Raw genomic sequence first — 19,973 nt, forward strand, 5'->3', positions numbered from 1 at the left:
GTGTCGGGTGAGCAGCGTGTGGACAGCAGCGCTTGTGGTGAGCAGCGTGTGTGGTGAGCAGCGCCTGTGGTGAGCAGCGTGTGTGGTGAGCAGCGTGTGTCATGAGCAGCGTCTGTGGTGAGCAGCATGAGGTGACTGTGTGTGGTAAGCAGCGTGTGATGAGCAGTGTGTGTGGTGAGCAGCATCTGTGGTGAGCAACGTGTGTGGTGAGCAGTGTGTGTGGTGTGCAGCGTGTGTGGTGAGCAACGCGTGTGGTGATAAGTGGGTGTGGTGAGCATCGTGTGTGGTGAGCAGGGTGTGTGCTGAGCAGCGTCTGTGGTGAGCAGCATCTGTGGTGAGCAGCGTGTGGTGAGCAGCGCGTGTGGTGAGCAGCTTGTCTGGTGGGTAGCGTGTGGTGAGCAGAGTGTGTGGTGAGCAACGCGTGTGGTGAGCAGCATCTGTGGTGAGCAACATGTGTGGTGAGCAGCGTGTGTGATGAGCAGCATATGTGGTGAGTAGTGTGTGTGGTGAGCAACGTGTGGTGAGCAGCGTGTGGTGAGCAGCGTGTGTGGTGATCAGTGTGTGTGGTGAGCATCGTGTGTGGTGAGCAGGGTGTGTGGTGAGCAGCGTCTGTGGTGAGCAGCTTGTGTGTGGTGAGCAGCTCATGTGTGCTGAGCAGCTCGTGTGTGGTGAGCAAGCATGTGTGGTGAGCAGTGTGTCGGGTGAGCAGCGTGTGTGGTGAGCAGCGTGTTTTGTGAGCAGCTCGTGTGTGGTGAGCAGCGTGTGTGGTGAGCAGCTCGTGTGTGGTGAGCAGCTCGTGTGTGGCGAGCAGCTCGTGTGTGGTGAGCAGCTTGTGTGTGGTGAGCAGCGTGTGTGGTGAGCAGCGTGTGTGGTGAGCAGCGAGTGTGGTGAGCAGCGTGTGTGTTGAGCGGCTTGTGTGTGGTGAGCAGCTTGTGTGTGGTGAGCAGCGTGTCTGGTGGGTAGCATGTGGTGAGCAGAGTGTGTGGTGAGCAACGCGTGTGGTGAGCAGCTTGTGTGTGATGAGCAACGTGTCTGGTGAGCAGCGTGTGGTGAGCAGAGTTTGTGGTGAGCAGCGTGTGTGGTGAGCAGCGTGGGTGGTGAGCAGAGTGTGGTGAGCAGTGTGTGTGGTGAGCAGTGTGTGTCGTGAGCAGTTAGTGTGAGCAGTGTGTGGTGAGCAGTGTGTGGTGAGCAGTGTGTGTGAGCAGCATGTGTAGTTCACCAATGTCGTTGTTGTTATGATGGGAAATCTTCTCTCTTGCATCTGCCCTGGACAGCCTGATTGTCAAGTTGAGCAGTCAGAACCTTTTCAACGGGGTCTGGAACCTGAGTTGTGGAGGCATCATGTGGATGTACCAATGATCTGGCTGTTGTATTCTGCAGTTTCCATTCGCAGGATGTAAGGGATTATACTGTCAATCTGAACATTTCCAATGAGGCCGGTGAAGAAGAGCTCCTCGGTGATACTGGAATTCATCAATCGAAGAGCTGGGAGTCGCAGAAGGATTCGGGCCAGTCTGTGAAGTTAAATGAATCACATTTTGTTAAAACTAAGTTGCTTTCCCACATGCCTCTCCTGCGGATGTTAATGTGAGAGTAATGGGGAAGTGTCACTGTGCAGGTCTTGCAGTGAATGAAGAGGCAGATTCCTTCATGGCTCATCGACGGGTGGAGTTTAATCCCATCCCAAATAGATTGGTGCCTATTTCAGCAACAAGCCCTTAATGTTACATATTTACACCGCACTCCCACTCCCACTCCCACACCCTCCGCTACCAGCAATACCCCAAAAAATGTTTGCTCACTTGATAATCAAGGCCCTTCCTATGTGTAATCTCATGCTGAATAATCTGCCTGTCCATAGGTGACTCCTTCCCTGCTTAGGATCAGGTCCCTGTGGTACTGCACTCAGTGAAATTTCACCGCAGCTGATCCTCGTCTGGTCCCATCTCTTTGCTTGAACACATCACCCGCTACAATCCATTTGATTTCTCCTGTAAATCCCTCTCACAGATCCCATAAATAATAGATTATGAACCACTTCGACACCAACTGTAGATGTAATGACAGATGGAAGCAATTCTCGAATTATGTTGCAGCTGGAGCTGTAAATAAGAACTATTCCTGATAGATTGTGCGTTGAGGTGAGGCCTGTGGTCTAAGATTAAAATTGATGCTGCTTGGTGTGAGAAGATGTGAAAGTGTGCGATGATGTGATTGTAGCTGTGGCCTACCTGTAGCTATCCTCAGGATATGTTTTTTGCACATAATCCTGTAACTCCATCTGTGCTTTTTCTTGAAACTTTGCAATCTGACTCGTATTATTGAGCCCCGGGTGATCTGAAGGAAAATGGTACAGGTTAAGTCAATAAATATGGAAGAAACACTTCTAACCTCGAGCAAAGGTTCTTTGCTTTACTCCTGAAGTAGGATACTTGCCCGATGAAAAGAATATTAACAGCAACACAAGACAAGACAAATGGCATGATTTTGAAAAATGTCGATGAGCAGAGAGACCTTGGTGTTATTATACACAAATCCATAAAGGTGGAGTGCAGCTCCAACAACACACAATGTTGCTCTCACGATGCTGAGAGGGTCGCGAATTACTCATACAGTGAGTTGGTCACACCGCAGGGTAGGGCTGCACAGGCAGAAGGGAAATGGGTGACCACCAGGCGGAACAATAGAAGCAGGCAGGTAGTGCAGGGGACCCCTGTGGCCATCCCCCTTTCAACCAGGTATACCGCTTTGGATACTGTTGGGGGGGATGACTTATCAGGGGAAGGCAGCAGCAGCCAACTTCCTGGCACTGGGGGTGCTCCTGCTGCCCAGGAAGGGAGGAAAAAGAGTGGGAGAGCAATAGTGGTAGGGGATTCTATAGTAAGGGGAACAGATAGGCGTTTCTGTGGCCGTAGACGTGAATCCAGGATGGTTTGTTGCCTCCCTGGTGCCAGGGTCAAGGATGTCACTGAGCGGCTGCAGGACATTCTGGAGGGGGAGGGCGAACAGCCAGAGGTCGTGGTCCACATTGGTACCAACGACATAGGTAAAAAGAGGGATGAGGTCCTGCAGCAAGAATTTAGGGAGCTAGGTAGAAGATTAAAGAGCAGGACCTCAAAGGTTGTAATCTCTGGATTACTCCCGGTGCCACGTGTTAGTGAGTATAGGAACAGGAAGATAGAACAGATGAACTTGTGGCTAAAGGGATGGTGCAGGAGGGAGGGCTTTAGTTTCCTGGATCACTGGGTCTGCTTCTGGGAAAGGTGGGACTTGTACAAGTCGGACGGTTTACACCTGAACCAGAGGGGGACCAATATCCTTGCTGGGAGGTTTGCTAGCACTGTTGGGGGGGGTTTAAACTAACTTGGCAGGGGGATGGGATACAGAGTGGAGCTATAGTAGGGGGTGATTTACTGCCAAATACGGAGGAAAAAACAAGTCAGCTGGGAAGGCAGAGCAAATATGTGAAGGCAAAAGGGATTATGGCAAGGCTGGAAGGCATTTATTTTAATGCAAGGAGTCTTGCAAATAAGGTGGATGAACTGAAGTTGTTGTTGAACACATGGGAGTACGATATTGTTGCTATCACGGAGACATGGTTGAGGGAGGGTCAGGACTGGCAGCTCAATATTCCGGGGTATCGAATCTTCAGGCGAGACAGAGGGGGGTGTAAAAGGGGAGGGGGTGTTGCAATATTAATTAAGGAGTCAATTACTGCTGTAAGGAGGGATGATATATTAGCGGGTTCCTCTAATGAGGCCATATGGGTAGAACTTAAAAACAAAAAGGGGCAAGCACTTTGCTGGGAGTGTACTATAGGCCCCCAAACAGTCAGGGGGAGATAGAGGAACAGATATGTAGGCAAATCTCAGAGAAGTGCGAAAATAATAGGGTAATAATAGTGGGGGATTTCAACTTCCCCAATATTAATTGGGATAGTCAGAGTGTGAAAGGCTTAGAGGGTGCAAAATTCTTAAAGTGCATCCAGGAGAGCTTTTTGAGCCAACATGTAGAAAGTCCTACAAGAGAGGGGGTGGTACTGGACCTAATTTTAGGGAATGTAGCCGGGCAAGTGGTGGTAAGTGTCAGTAGGAGAGCATTTTGGCGACAGTGACCATAATTCGGTGAGATTTAAGGTGGTCATGGAAAAAGACAAAGACGGCCCGGAAATAAGGGTTCTAAATTGGGGGAAGGCCAATTTTAATATGATAAGGCAGGATCTGGCCAAAGTGGACTGGGAGCAGCTACTTATAGGAAAATCCACATCAAAGCAGTGGGAGACTTTCAGAAGGGAAATAGAGAGAGTACAACGCCAACATGTTCCCGTAAAGGTCAAGGGGGGGACCAACAAGCAAAGGGAACCTTGGATGACAAGGAATATACAAAAATGCATTAGGAAAAAAAAGGGGGGCTTTTGGCAGTTACAAAAGACTAAAGACGGATGAAGCCCTAGTGGAGTATAAAAAGTGCAGGGGCATACTTAAAAAAGAAATTAGGAGAGCGAGGAGGTGCCATGAAATAACACTGGCGAGCAAAATAAAGGAAAATCCTAAGATGTTTTATAATTATATTAAGGGCATGAGGATAACCAGGGAAAGGGTAGGGCCCATTAGGGACCAAGGTGGCAATCTGTGTGTAGAGCCAGATGATGTAGGCAGGGTTTTAAATGAATTTTTTGCATCTGTGTTCACTATGGAGAAAGACGATGTAGACATTGAAATCGGGCAAAGGGACCGTGATATACTTGAACATATTAGCATTGAGAGGGAGGAGGTACTAGCGGTTTTAGCAGGCCAAAAAGTGGATAAATCCCCAGGCCCGGACGAGATGTATCCCAGGCTGCTGTGTGAGGCAAAGGAGGAGATTGCAGGGGCTCTGACACAAATTTTCAGAACCTCTCTGGCCACAGGGGATGTACCAGAGGACTGAAGAACAGCTAATGTAGTACCAATATTCAAGAAGGGTAGCAGGGATAAACCAGGGAATTACAGACCAGTGAGCCTAACATCTGTGGTAGGGAAATTATTGGAAAAAATTCTGAGGGTCAAAATTAGTCTCCACTTGGAGAGGCAAGGATTAATCGGGGATAGTCAGCATGGCTTTGTCAAGGGTAAATCATGTCTGACCAATCTGATTGAATTTTTCGAGGGGGTGACTAGGTGTGTGGATGAGGGAAATGCTGTGGATGTTGTATACATGGACTTCAGTAAGGCTTTTGACAAAGTCCCGCATAGGAGACTGGTCAAGAATGTAAGAGCCCATGGGATCCAGGGTGCCTTGGCACGTTGGATCCTAAACTGGCTGAGTGGCAGGAGGCAGAGGGTGATGGTCGAAGGTTGCTTTTGTGACTGGAAGCCTGCGTCCAGTGGGGCACCTCAGGGATCGGTGCTGGGTGCCTTGCTGTTTGTGATCTACATAAATGATTTGGATGAGAATGTAAAAGGTATGATCAGTAAGTTCGCAGATGACACGAAAATTGTTGGGGTGGTAAATTGTGAGGAGGAAAGCCTCAGGCTACAGGACGATATAAACGGGTTGGTCAGATGGGCGGAAAAGTGGCAAATGGAATTTATCCCTGAAAAGTGCGAGGTGATGCATTTTGGATGGAAAAATAAGGCAAGGGAATACACAATGAGTGGTAGGACCCTAGGAAGTACAGAGGGTCAGAGGGACCTTGGTGTACATGTACATAGATCCCTGAAGGCAGCGGAACAGGTAGATAGGGTGGTTAAAAAGGCATATGGGATACTTGCCTTCATTAGCTGAGGCATAGAATATAAGAGCAGGGAGGTTATGATGGAGCTGTACAAAACGCTGGTGAGGCCACAGCTGGAGTACTGTGTGCAGTTCTGGTCGCCTCATTATAGGAAGGATGTGATTGCTTTGGAGAGGGTGCAGAGAAGATTCACCAGGATGTTACCTGGGATGGAGCGCCTCAGCTATGAAGAAAGACTAAACAGGCTGGGGTTGTTTTCCTTGGAGCAAAGAAGGCTGAGGGGGGACCTGATTGAGGTGTACAAAATGATGAGGGGCATAGATAGGGTAGATAAAGAGGAACTTTTCCCCTTAGTAGGGGGGTCAATAACAAGGGGGCATAGATTCAAGGTAAGGGGCAGGAGGTTTAGAGGGGATTTGAGGAGGAACTTTTTCACCCAGAGGGTGGTTGGAGTCTGGAACTCACTGCCTGAAAGGATGGTAGAGGCAGGAACCCTCACAACATTCAAGAAGCATTTGGATGAGCACTTGAAGTGCCATTACATACAAGGCTATGGACCAAATGCTGGAAAATGGGATTTGATTGGACAGGGCTTGATGGACGGCGCAGACACGATGGGCCGAAGGGCCTCTTTCTGTGCTGTATAACTCTATGGCCTAGAAATTCAGTTAGGGGCGCCCAGCTCGCCTGGGCGCCGGAATTACCGCTGCGCACGGAGCCACTTGCGCCAGCGGGAAATTCAGTTTCAGCGCCCCAAGTGGAAGCCGGCCGCTAAACAAGGGTTTCGGCGCCCCGCTTGGGGCGCTGAAACTGAATATCGGCGTGTAAAGTGCCGCAGCTCCACCCGCTGCGGCACGGCAGCCTGCGGTACTGCAGGCCTTCCTCTCATTCTTAAGGGGGAGGTGCCTGCAACAGCACGATCCCCGCTCGCGAGTGCCGGCAAATGAGCCCGGCACCAAGGAGAAGTGCCGGGCTCTCTGGAAACAGCCGGCAATGCCGCGGGGGGGGAGGTGTAGGAGGCCGGGGAAGGAGGTGCGGGCAGGCGGCCACCGAAAAAGCGGCCGGCCGCACCTCCACCTTAACTCGCCCCACTACCGGCACAGGCAGGCCCCGTGCACCGGTCGCTGTTTGCGGCCGGCGCGGGGGAGGCGGCAGCAACCAAATATGGCCAGCGGGGCGATAGCGGGGCGCTGCGCACACCGATGACGTCATCGGTGGCGGCGCAGCGCTAATGGCTAACGCCGCCATTAGCGCCCCGCTAAATATGGCGGTAGGTTTGCACAGTGGCGCAAAAGCCCTCTTTGGGCGCAAACTGGTGGCGCAGGCCACTGAATTTTTAGCCCTATGACTCTAATGGTCTGGGTTACTGAGAAAGGCCATTTAACTAAGGACTTCAGGGAAACAACTATCAATGCCATTTTAACACCTATCATCACAGTCCCCTTTTATTTTGAAACTTGTGCGAATACACTTTGCTTTAAAGAAAGAAAGCGTTGCATTTCTATAGCGCCTTTCATGACATCCCCAAGCACTTTTGAATTGTAGTCACTGTTGTAATGTAGGAAACACAGCAGCCAATTTGTGCACAGCAAGCTCCCACAAACAGCAATGTGATAATGACCAGATAATCTGTTTTATTATTCTGTTGATTGAGAGATAAATATTGACCAGGACACTCAGGGATAACTCCCCTGCACTTCTTTGAAACAGTGCCATGGGATCTTTTACGTCCACCCGAGAGAGCAGACAGGGCCTTGGTTTAACATCTCATCCGAAAGATCCAATAGTGCAGCACTCTCTCAGCACTGCACTGGAGTGTCAGCCTCGATTTTTTTGCTCAGGTCTCTGGAGTGGGATTTGAACCCACAACCTTCTGATGCAGAGGCGAGAGTGCTGCCCACTGAGCCACAGCTGACACTGTATAAACTCAACACTTAAATGCAACTCTTTTCCAAATCTTATCTGTGAAAAAAATTGTCAAAAATCCTGAAATGTGACAATTTCAATCACCTTCCTGGCTTGATGGCAAACAAATAAGGGGTGTGACAGAAATAGCACCAGGCATAGCTTAGAATGGAGTACCAACCCAGGCAAGTTACAATACTTACATGCTAAACACCACAGAGTTCAACAGCCAACAGATAAAAAAATCTCCAGCCCAACCAATAAAAACAAAGTTGGGAACATAGGAACAGGAGGAGGCCATTAAGCCCCTCGAGCCTGATCCACCATTCAGTGAGATCATGGCTGATCTGTAGCACAACTCCATTTATACAACTTAGCTCCATAACCAAAAAAATATAATGGGGCAGATATTCCTCCCCAAACACATGAGTACGGAAGGGGTACTCACGCGTCTGGCCGGAGGAAATGCCGGTTTTCAGCATGCACAGCGCATGCACTGAAAACCGGCATTTCCTCTCCTCTAACCCAAGAGTTGAAGAGGCTAGCACGTGCGCTGTAGGGGGCAACGCGTGCATCTTGGATTTCCTCTGTTTTGGGGGATTTGCGCATGTGTAAAGGCCTCCGGTCTTTACGCTTGTAAAAAGCACACGTAAGTATTTATTTTTACAGGTAAGTGGTGTTTTAGTGTAATTTAGAATTTTTTTTCCCACAGGTTTATTATTTTAAAGAATCTACAATAAGGTAAGTTTAGTTTTAGAGCCTTTTTATTAAAAATTTATTTTTTTCAAAAAAAAAATTATTGTTTAAATTATTTTTTTAAACTTATTTATACTTAATTTAATGATTGGGATGTTTTTTAAATTTTTATTTAAAGTTTAAATAGTGCTTTGGGCCCCCGTAGTTTTCATGAGTTTGACAGTTCTTACTCTCAAACTCATGAATGAACCTTCCCCTCCCCTGATTGGTTGTACAGTACTCACCTGATCCCAGCCGGCACATCGCTCTAACTACGCCGCTGGATCTGGTAAGCACTGTGTGCTGACATCTGAACCGGGCCTGTGACAGGAAATGCAAGCAGGCCCAGGCTTCAGATGTCAGCGCGCAGGGTGAGTGCAGATCGGGGGCTTGCACGCGCGGCAAGCCCCCGACACCAAGTTCTGAGCCATTAATTTCAAGTCTTGAAATGTTCAATTGACCCCCAGCATCCACAGCCTTTTGGGGAAGAGAGTTCCAGATTTCCACTACCCTTTGTGTGAAAAATTGTGTCCTGATTTTAATCCTAAATGGTTTAGCTCGAATTTGATTGTGCCCCCTTGTTCTGGTTTCCCCACCAGAGGAAATCGTTTCTCTGTAACTACCCGACTGAAAGCCTTTATCATTTTGAAGACCTCAATTAGATCACCCCTCAACCTTCTAAACTCAAGGGAATAAAAGCTAAGTTTATGCCTACAGGCATCTCAAATACATAAAATGTACTGTAAAGGTAAGTTTAAAGGTTGTCCTGTAGAATTTGTCTTTTTTATTTATTGTGTTGCAAACCATGGGGGTTAAATTCGATAGCCCCCAAAAGCGGTTGCGGGGATCACGATGTGCGATTAGCCCGTGCCTGTTGCTTCTGATGCAGGCAGCGTGCCAACTTGGTGCTGCCTGCTAATTGAAATGATTTGAGCATGCAGCCAGCGCTAACCACGCTGTGGAATGGCTGCGCGCCTCAGCAGGGAGCAAATATTGTGAGAGGCAAGCACCAGTTAAAGCTAGCCTGTACCTCTTAAAAGGGAGGTGCAATGTGGTTGAAGCAGGTGCTTGGAAGTCATGGTGGAAGAGATTCTGACCTGGGAAAGAGTGATTAATGGCATAACGGGAGAGCGGGCTCCAAGATTTTCTGTCACTGCACTGGAGGTCTTGGCGGAGGAGGTGGAGAGAAGGAGCGATGTGCTCTATCCAAAGGGGGCCAGGAGGCCCTCCAGACAAACTCTGCGAAGGCAGAGGGAACCGATAGCCGTGGCGGTCAATGCCAGGAGTCAAGCCCCGAGGGCCTGGATGCAACGTGACAAGAAGTTCAATGACCTGACATGAGTGGTCAAGGTCAGTGAACGTATCTTCAAAAACCGTCTCCCACCAACTACACCACTAGCCTCAGCACTGCTCAATCCACCACACCCCCATCACTCACCTACCAACAATCTCTATCAATCAGGACTCATACCTAACATTCATAGCTTCAACTCACCCTGACACTTAGCACTGCTGCAAGCCTCACCCCCACATCTCACAGCTTGCACACACTGCCAGCTATTCAACCACGACAGCCACCCAAACACATTGCACCACACACAGTGACAGTCTTCCCCTTCTCTTGTACAACCGGAGGCAGCAGGACCTAACCGGCAGGGGACAGGTGTGGCTGCATATCCTTACCCCCATGGAGGAGACAGTGCTTGGTATCATTGAAGCGGTCATTGCTGAGGCTGTGGCCAGCAGCAGGACTAAAAGAACACAAGATGCCGGTGTCCTCAAACCTAATCCTCCTACTCGCATCCCACTTCCCCCTCATCCCACAATCTCTTCTGCTTTACAAGCTGCGAATGGTGTAAGCATGCACCTGTTGCTTTCCCCCACCCCTCCCCAACTACAAACCTATCCTTGTGCCTTTCTCCTTTCAGAGATCCAAGAAGTGCAGCCTGGCCAGGCAGTGGTGGAAGAGCAAGAGGTGGAAGAGCAGGAAGACAGTGATGAAGAAAACACACCGCCACTCGATCTGACACTCGCAGCCACCAGCTCAGATACTGGCACTGCGCGGAGTTTAGAGGGTAGCTTAGAGGCGGGATCTGCATGTGGTGAGTCACCAGGCCTGAGTGGGCTGCAGCCAGGGCAGGGGGAAAGGGTAGCACAGGTCCCCAGGGGGCGAGGTTGCACACGAGTTCTGCTGCAGAGGACTCAGATGAGCACTTCGATGGGGTGGGCTACAGAAGAAGGCTGATAGCTATGCACAATAAAACACTTGGCCTGCCAGAAAGCCTGCGTGCAATGTCAAGGAGCTGGAGGAGTCAGGCACCAACCTTGCACAGGGCTTTGCGCAGAGCTTGGAGCCCATCCTTTCCAGCAGGGAAGTGATGGCCACTCAATCAGCGCACTTCCAGACCCAACCATGATGCAGCATCTGATGGCCGATGTCTCAGCTTCCATTGCAGCACAAGCAGAAGCCGCCCAACGTCAGAGTGCTGCAGTGGAAGGTCAGATGTCTGTCTTGCAAGATCGTTCCCCAGGCCGGCCCCGTTCTCTCCCTCGCCCCCTCCCCACAATCGTTCCCCAGGCCGGCCCTGTTCTCCCCCTCCCCCCGGTCGTTCCGCAGGCCGGCCCCGTTCTCCCCCTCCCCCGATCGTTCCCCAGGCCGGCCCCATTCTCCCCCTTCCCCCGATCGTTCCCCCAGGCTGGCACCGTTCTCCCCCTCCCCCGATCGTACCCCAGGCTGGCCCCGTTCTCCCCCTCCCCCGATCGTTCCCCAGGCCGGCCCCGTTCTCTCCTCCCGCCGATCGTTCCCCAGGCCGGCCCCATTCTCTCCTCCACCCCTCCCCCGATCGTTCCCCAGGCCGGCCCCGTTCTCCCCCTCCCCCGATCGTTCCCCAGGCCGGCCCCGTTCTCCCCCTCCCCCGATCGTTCCCCAGGCCGGCCCTGTTCTCCCACTCCCCCGATCATCCCCCAGGCCGGCCCCGTTCTCTCCTCCCGCCGATCGTTCCCCAGGCCGGCCCCGTTCTCTCCTCCACCCCTCCCCCGATCGTTCCCCAGGCCGGCCCCGTTCTCCCCCTCCCCCGATCGTTCCCCAGGCCGGCCCCGTTCTCCCCCTCCCCCGATCGTTCCCCAGGCCGGCCCTGTTCTCCCACTCCCCCGATCATCCCCCAGGCCGGCCCCGTTCTCTCCTCCCGCCGATCGTTCCCCAGGCCGGCCCCGTTCTCTCCTCCACCCCTCCCCCGATCGTTCCCCAGGCCGGCCCCGTTCTCCCCCTCCCCCGATCGTTCCCCAGGCCGGCCCCGTTCTCCCCCTCCCCCGATCGTTCCCCAGGCCGGCCCCGTTCTCCCCCTCCCCCGATCGTTCCCCAGGCCGGCCCCGTTCTCCCCCTCCCCCTGATCATTCCCCAGGCCGGCCCCGTTCTCCCCCTCCCCCGATCGTTCCTCAGGCTGACCCCGTTCTCCCCCTCCCCCGATCGTTCCTCAGGCCGGCCCCGTTCTCTCCTCCCGCCGATCGTTCCCCAGGCCATCCCCGTTCTCTCCTCCCCCGATCGTTCCCCAGGCCAGCCCCATTCTCCCCCTCCCCCCAATCGTTCCCCAGGCCAGCCCCGTTCTCTCCTCCCCCGATCGTTCCCCAGGCCGGCCCCATTCTCTCCCTCCCCCGAACGTTCCCCAGGCCGGCCCTGTTCTCGCCCTCCCCCCATTCATTCCCCAGGCCGGCCCCATTCTCCCCCTCCCCCCAATCGTTCCCCAGGCCAGCCCCGTTCTCTCCTCCCCTGATCGTTCCCCAGGCCGGCCCCGTTCTCCCCCTCCCCCCGATCGTTCCCCAGGCTGGCCCTGTTCTCCCCCTCCCCCCAATCATTCCCCAGGCCAGCCTCATTCTCCCCCTCCCCCCAATCGTTCCGCAGACCGGCCCCGTTCTCTCCTCCCCCCCTCCCCCGATCGTTCCCCAGGCCAGTCCCGTTCTCTCCCTCCCCCCCTCAATCACCCCAGCCCCCGATATGCTCTGCCACCGGCCCCCGACCCCGGCCCCCACCCAATCCCTCCCTTCCTCCCTCTTCTCTGCGGCCTAGTGCCGCAGGCCTACCCACCCTCAGCCAACCAGCCAGCCTCTCCATCGGGTCTAGAGATAACAACCGGAGGTGCAAACAGGCGGTCTTAGTGATGGTGTGGATATGTGGTCAGAAGCTCATCTTGGGGTCAAATATGACACCAAGGTTGCGAGCAGTCTGGTTCAGCCTCAGATGCTGGCCAGTGAGAGGGTGGCTAGGGAATGAACTTTGTTGTGGGGACCGAAGACAATGGCTTTGGGCTTCTCAATATTTAGTTGTAGGAAATTTCTGCTCATCCAGTACTGGATGTTGGACAAGCAGTGTGTCAATTTAGAGACAGTGGAGGGGTTGAGAGAAGTGGTGGTGAGGTCGAGCTGGGTGTTGACAGCGTATATGTGGAAACTGACGCTGTGTTTTCAGACGATGCCGCCGAGGGGCAGCATGTAGATGAGAAATAGGAAGGGGCCAAGGATAGATCCCTGGGGGACACTAGAGGTAACGGTGCAGGAGTGGGAAGAGAAACCGTTGCCGATGATTCTCTGGTTACGACTGGATATTTAAGAATGGAACCAGGCGAGGGCAGTCCCACCCAGCTGGACGATGGTGGAGAGGCATTGGAGGAGGATGGAGTGGTCAGCCATGTCAAAGGCTGCAGACAGGTCGAAAATGATGAGGAGGGATAGTTTTACCATGGTCACAGTCACATAGTATGTCATTTGTGACTTTGATAAGAGCCGTTTCAGTGCTGTGGTGGGGCTGGAAAACTGATTGGAGGGAATCAAACATAGAGTTACCTGAAAGATGGGCACGGATTTGGGAGGTGACAACACGATCAAGTACTTTGGAAAGGAAAGGGACATTGTAGATGGGGCAGTAGTTTGCAAGGACGGAGAGGTCAAGGGCTGTTTTTAAGGAGGGGTGATGATGGCATATTTGAAGGAGAGGGGGGACAATACCTAAGGAGTTTGGTGGTGAGTTCAGGGGTAAGGTGGGGGGATAAGTTGGGGGCGAGTTCAGGGGAGGTCAGGGGTGAATTCAGGGGAGATCGTGGACGAGTTTAGGGCAAGTTCGGGGGTGAGGTCGGTGGCCAGTTCAGTTCTCACACTGACCAGAGTCATTACTGTGCATCACTCGGTTTGAAGGTCTAAGAAGTCGGAAATCTTACCAGGACTGAAGAGAACAATAGCCTTGAGGTAAGCGTACTCGAACCCGTCGGTGCCCAGCCTGCCCATGCTGTTACAGAACTCCTGCAGCTTCCAGATGTGTTCCATCACCAGTTTCACTCTGTCTGCGGAAAGCTTGTCTGTCAAAAGAGAAATAGCCAGATTCAGGCTCTTCAAGTAGAAATAGAGAGAGAGCTTGAAAAATGAACTGGGAGCCAGACAGGCAGAGCATAAGTTAGCCGCCTCCCAACAGTTGGACATGCGCCAAGAAATAACTCAGTTGCGCAGACACAGCAATTAAGACGCAGGGAAAGTTGAAAGATACTAAAGTGGCTTATCGAGAATTATGGATTTATCACATGTGAATAAAGACAGAGAGATAGTGAGGAGATGGAGAGAGGAGAGGCGAGGAAGGGAGGAGGACAAGAAAAAAATGTAAGGAATTAAAAGGTGCAGGTGGAGCCCTTTCCTTGGGCAGTTGTGAAAAAAAGAGGAGTCCAGTAGTGATGATGATGAGGATGAGGATGTGGACCGCATTAGTGCAAACTTTGGGCCCCGTCATCCCATCGGCCCCTGAGGAAACCCCACAGTTCTCTCAAGAATACGGTGGTGAGGAAATCCACAGGGGGTGGGGGGAACATCCCATAATGCCAGAAGCCCCTTGGCAATCTCCAGCAAAGAGTGCTGTGTCTCGGACGGTACTAGGTCTAAAACAATAATACAAAGTGTTGCGTCCGTGTATAATAAGACACAGACTGCGGAGAACGGTACAACAGGTGTTTACTCAACGTGGCTCACACTGCAACTGAACTGTACAGATTACTACTCAGTGTTATATACAGGTGTGGTCACTGCCGGTACTGCAGTATACATGAGCTGTAAAACATAGTTCCCCCCCTTAAAGGTATATACATTACAATTCCTCCCCTTTTAGATTAAAAGTTACATAACACTCATTTAACAATTAAATATCAAACTAATTACAATTAACACTTTTAACATGCAACATTAGCTGAAAATAGTCTATTTATATATTCAGTCTTTGGGGAGGCTTCCTGATCCTTTCTGGATAGCGCCTTTCCCGAGTGTCTTGCTCTTGGTGCGGAGGCGATTCTGGCCCCCTGTCGTCGGTTGGTTCATCAGCTTCTGATGCTACTGTTTCTGGGGTAGATGCAACCTGCACATCGGGTTCATCACCAGGTACGTATGGGCGAGGCATGGGGTTGACTTGTTCCTGTGACTCTAGGATCTGGTCAGCATGGCGTCTCACGATGCTCTCCCCAACGTCCACTGTGTACATTAGTGGCCCCTGCCATGTGCATATCGTTCCTGGCTGCCATTTTTCTGTTCGGTAGCCGCGGGCCAAGACTGGTTGCCCTACATTGAAGCTCCTTGTTGGCTTCTCATGGATGTGCTGGAATTGCTTACTCTCAACATCTCTTCGTATGTTTGGTCTGAGCAAATCCAGGCGAGATCTTAACCTTCGGTTAAAGAACATCATGGCTGGGGCCTGGTTGGTGACTGCATGTAGGCGAACAGAAAATTGTCCACCTTGTGCTGCAGCGGAATGTTGTCATTGTACATAGCCTTTATTGCCTTCTTAAAGGTTTGTACGAACCTCTCAGCCAATCCATTTGTGGCTGGATGATACGGGGCGGATGTGTAATGCCTTACCCCATTCTTTTTCAAGAACCTCCGGAACTCTTTGGACACAAACTGTAGTAACCTGGGAGGTTATGAGTAACCTGATCCACCAGGTGGTGCTGTGGCAATTGCTCTCCTGAGTTAAGTCTGATCTGTACTGGTTGTACTCTTTGTTTTTGCTGCCTCATGGCAGAAGCTTTTATGTGCAAGTGTTGATTAAACCATGTTAAGGAGTTAACCGGTGTCCATCTCCATCTATGGCCACCTCAAGATACCACATATGGCGACGAGAATAAAGGACGGAAGAGTTTTGGAGTATTCGGAAGAGGTGCTCGGGTTGGTTCGCAAACTAGTCGGAAAAGCATGAGGCTAGGCCGCGGGAGTCAAAACGGAGTTTGATTTTTCGGCTGAAACGGTAGGCTCCGTGGCACCTTTTGACAGCAAGTCGCAGTCTTGGGAGGAGTATATTGAAATACTGAGCCATTTCTTTATGACAAACGAGGTGGACAGTGCTGAAAAGAAAAGGGCCATTTTACTGAGTTGTGTGGGAGCGCAAACCTATACACGGATGAGGAATCTGCTGAGCCTGGAGCGGCCAGGAGAAAAATCTTTTGACGAGTTGGTGAGTCTGCTAAAGAATCATTTCAATCCAAAACCTAGTGAAATAGTACAGAGATGGAAATTCAATTCGAGGATTAGGAGGCCGGAAGAAAGCGTTACTGAGTATGTGGAGGAGCTTCGGAAGCTCGCACAGGACTGTAATTTTGGAAATGCGCTCACAGTCATGTTAAGGGACAGACTAGTATGCGGAGTTAACGACGACAGTATACAGCAAAGGTTGCTGTCAGAAGGATTAACGTTTGAGACGGCACTTAAAAAAGCACAAGCCATGGAGACGGCTAACAAGGACATTAAGGACTTAAACAGTATGAGCAAGGAGAAATGGAGTAAACCAGTGGGAGGAGCTGTTTTCAAGGTGGAAGCTGGCGCGAAAAGTCCACCAGTCGGGGTTGGGGATGAGCCATTATGCAAAGGACTGCAGGTTTGCAAAGAAAAAGTGCCACAATTGTGGAAAAATAGGGCACTTAAAGAAAGTCTGTAAAAGGGCAGTGAGTGAGAGAAGCAGTGCTAAAGGAGCAAAGCATGCAAAAGGGGGGAGGGAGAAGTACACAAAGCGGGCAAATTACATACAAGAGGAGGAAGAGTCTAGTGAGGAGGTTTTCACTGTATACAGTATAGACACTTCAAGGCCCAACGTACCCCCTCTCACTCAGTATTTGATAGTGAACGGAGGTCAAGTAAAGTTTGAGATTGACACCGGATGTAGTGTAACCATAATGTCGCAGACTGAGTACACCAAGCTATTGGGGGAAGCAAAAGTACCAGAGCTAGGTACATGCCCCATTAGTCTCAAAACCTACACAGGACAGAAGGTGGACATTCTGGGGGCGGCCGAAGTACAAGTGGAACATAAAGGAGTCACCAAAGAGCTTACGGTGGTAGTGGTAGCAGGGTCAGGGCCAAACCTGTTAGGGCGAGGGTGGATCAGTGAGTTGAGTGTGTACTGGCAGGCAATGAATAAAATGGAGGACAGTACAGAGGCACTGCAAGAAGTGCTGATGAAGCATGAGTTAGTGTTCAAGGACGAACTGGGAGCCACAGCCAAGATTCATGTAGCCAGTGATGCCACGCCTCGTTTCTTTAAACCAAGGTCGGTACCTTTTGCAATGAAAACCAAGGTTGAGGCGGAACTAGATCGCCTGCTAAGGGACAAAGTAATAGAACCAGTGAAATTTTCAGAATGGGCGGCACCAATAGTTCCGGTATTGAAGCCCGGCGGTAACATAAGGGTGTGTGGTGACTATAAGTTAACAGTGAACAGAGTATCATCACTGGAACAGTACCCCATTCCGAGAATGGAGGACATGTTAACATCACTCGCTGGGGGAGAAAGATTCAGCAAACTGGACATGAGTCATGCGTATCAGCCGATATTGCTAGATGAAGAATCAAAAAAGTTTGTCACGGTGAACATGCACATGGGGCTGTTCACGTATGCCAGGTTACCATTTGGTGTCAGTTCTAGCCCAGCAATATTCCAACGGACTATGGAGGGCATTCTGCAGGGCATTCCAAAGGTGGCCGTGTACTTAGATGATATTCTGCTAACAGGAAGTGATGATCAGGATCACTTAAAAACACTGGACAAAGTGCTACAGCGGCTGGAAGTGGCGGGGCTACACCTGAAACAGAGTAAGTGTAGTTTCATGGAGAAGGAAGTTACATTCCTGGGACATCGGGTGGATGCCACAGGCCTCCATCCATTACCAGGGAAAGTGCGGGCAGTGCAGGATGCACCGGCACCCACCTCAGTGACTGAACTGAAAGCCTATCTAGGGCTCCTGAATTATTATAACCGGTTTCTTCCAAACTTATCGATGCTGCTGGCACCCCTGCACAAACTGCTGAGAAAGGAGGAGCCATGGCGTTGGGGGCCAGAGCAAGCAAAAGTGTTTCAGCAGTCAAAGGAGCTACTTCAGTCCAGCAGGGTGTTAGTGCATTATGACGAGAAGAAGGAGCTGATAATGTCCTGCGATGCATCACCCTATGGAGTGGGGGCAGTGTTGGCCCACCGCATGCCAGATGGAGCGGAAAGGCCCATCGAGTTTGTTTCACGCACGCTCACAGCTGTGGAAAAGAACTATTCACAGCTTGATAAAGAGGGGTTGGCCATTATATTTGGAGTAAAGAAATTCCATAAGTACATATATGGGAGAAAGTTTGTAATCAGTACTGACCACAAGCCTCTTATTAGCTTACTGAATGAGATGAAAGCGGTGCCTCAAATGGCATCACAGAGAATAATGAGATGGGCAGTAATACTAAGAGCCTATGAATATGTGATCACGTACAGAGCTGGCAAGGAAAACAGGAACGCGGATGCTCTCAGCCACCTGCCCCTCTCAAAATCTCCTCACAGTACTTCCCCTGATGAGCACGCCCTGATGCTGGATCAGGAGATCAGTCCCCTGATGACTTCAGCGCAAACCCAGGGCTGGACAGCCAAGGACCCTGTTCTGTCAAGGATCCATGAGTATGTGTTGAAAGGCTGGCCAGATCACCGTGAGGGACCGGAGTTCGCGCCATACAGACAGAGATAGCACGAGCTCAGTGTCCAAGATGGATGTGTGCTATGGGGAGCACGCATTAAAGTCCCAGAGCGGGGACGCTCTACTTTGATGGAACAGTTGCATCAATCGCACCCAGGAATGACTAGAATGAAAGGACTGGCTAGGAGATACCTGCGGTGGCCTAACTTGGATGCTGAAGTTGAGTCAAAGGCGAAGTCATGCACTATATGTCAGGAACAGAGGAAAGCACCTGCCGGGGCACCACTCCATCCCTGGGAGTGGCCCAGCAAACCCTGGAGGAGAATTCACATAGACTATGCGGGACCTTTTATGGGCAAAATGTTTTTGGTGCTGGTTGATGCTCACTCAAAGTGGATCGACGTTTATCCAATGAGCTCTGCAACGACTGGTGCCGCACTGAATTGTCTCAGGAACAGCTTCAGCACGCATGGTATTCCAGAAATGATTGTTTCCGACAATGCAGTGTTTTGTTAGTGAAGGGTGCAAAGAATTCATGGTAAGGAATGGAATCACACATGTCACCTCGGCTCCATATCACCCAGCCTCAAATGGGTTAGCCGAGCGAGCCATGCAGACTTTTAAGGAGCTCATGAGGAAAAGCTCAGGTGACACCCTGGAGACCAAGCTCAATAGAGCCTTGTTTAGTTATTGTATAACACCCCAAGCTACCACGGGGCTTTCTCCAGCTGAGTTGATGATGGGGAGAAAGTTGCGGTGCACGTTAGACCTGATACACCCAGATCTCAAAAGCAAGGTTGAGACAAAACAAACAAACCAAAAAGCGTACCATGACAAACATACTAAAGCTCGTCATTTCGCCATAGGGGACTCTGTGTACACCCAGAACTTCGGTTATGGACCGAAATGGATACCAGGACTAATCCAGGACATTACAGGACCTGTGTCGTACTCCGTGTTACTAGGGGATGGTCGAGGGGTTTGTCGGCATGTGGATCAGCTTTTCAGCCGGCAGCAGGGGGAACTGCCTCAGATGGAACAAAGGGCAGTAGAGGAGGCTGTTCCAGGACCCAGCACGGCTTATAATGTGCCAGTGGACACTGGTACTGCCAGGCCACAGCGGGACAGAGTAAAACCAACATCAGAGACTACTCCAATCTCAAGTGCGAATGAATCTGAGAATCCACCACAAGTGGAATTAAGACGTTCACAAAGGATTCGCAAGCAACCAGAAAGACTTATACAAACCTGTTAAATTAGTCAGGGGTTAACCATGGTTAGAGCATACTGGTTAATTAAAATGTAGTACCTAGTAAGGGTTATTGTTTAAGAATTGCATACGGCAATCTTAAGGGGGGAGGAGTGTAGTAACCTGGGAGGTTATGAGTAACCTGATCCACCAGGTGGTGCTGTGGTAATTGCTCTCCTGAGTTAAGTCTGATCTGTACTGGCTGTACTCTATGTTTTTGCTGCCTCATGGCAGAAGCTTTTATGTGCAAGTGTTGATTAAACCATGTTAAGGAGTTAACCGGTGTCCATCTCCATCTATGGCCACCTCAAGATACCACGCAAATTGTGGTCCGTTGTCGGAGCAAATCTGTTCTGGCAAGCCATTCCTGGCAAAAATGGTCCGTAGGACTGCAATAGTTTTCTCCGTG

The 19,973-nt window shown here is 50.8% G+C and overlaps 1 protein-coding gene across 1 annotated transcript in view; it reads right to left on the reverse strand.

The window, feature by feature from the left end:
* Positions 1 to 1,339: 1,339 nt before the first annotated feature.
* The window catches only part of LOC147110817 (nuclear receptor subfamily 2 group C member 2-like), a 52,857-nt gene continuing 34,223 nt past the window's right edge, over positions 1,340 to 19,973 (reverse strand). Inside the window, exons 4-6 of the mRNA XM_085999966.1 lie at positions 13,564 to 13,701; positions 2,232 to 2,337; positions 1,340 to 1,514 (exon numbers count right to left, since the gene is read on the reverse strand). Coding sequence (XP_085856092.1) covers positions 1,340 to 1,514; positions 2,232 to 2,337; positions 13,564 to 13,701 — 419 coding nt within the window. The remainder of the gene's footprint in view (positions 1,515 to 2,231; positions 2,338 to 13,563; positions 13,702 to 19,973) is intronic.

Source organism: Somniosus microcephalus, chromosome 11 (genome assembly GCF_052327205.1).
Source record: "Somniosus microcephalus isolate GS21.2 chromosome 11, FLI_Smic_1.0, whole genome shotgun sequence".
Taxonomy (NCBI): Eukaryota; Metazoa; Chordata; class Chondrichthyes; order Squaliformes; family Somniosidae; genus Somniosus; species Somniosus microcephalus.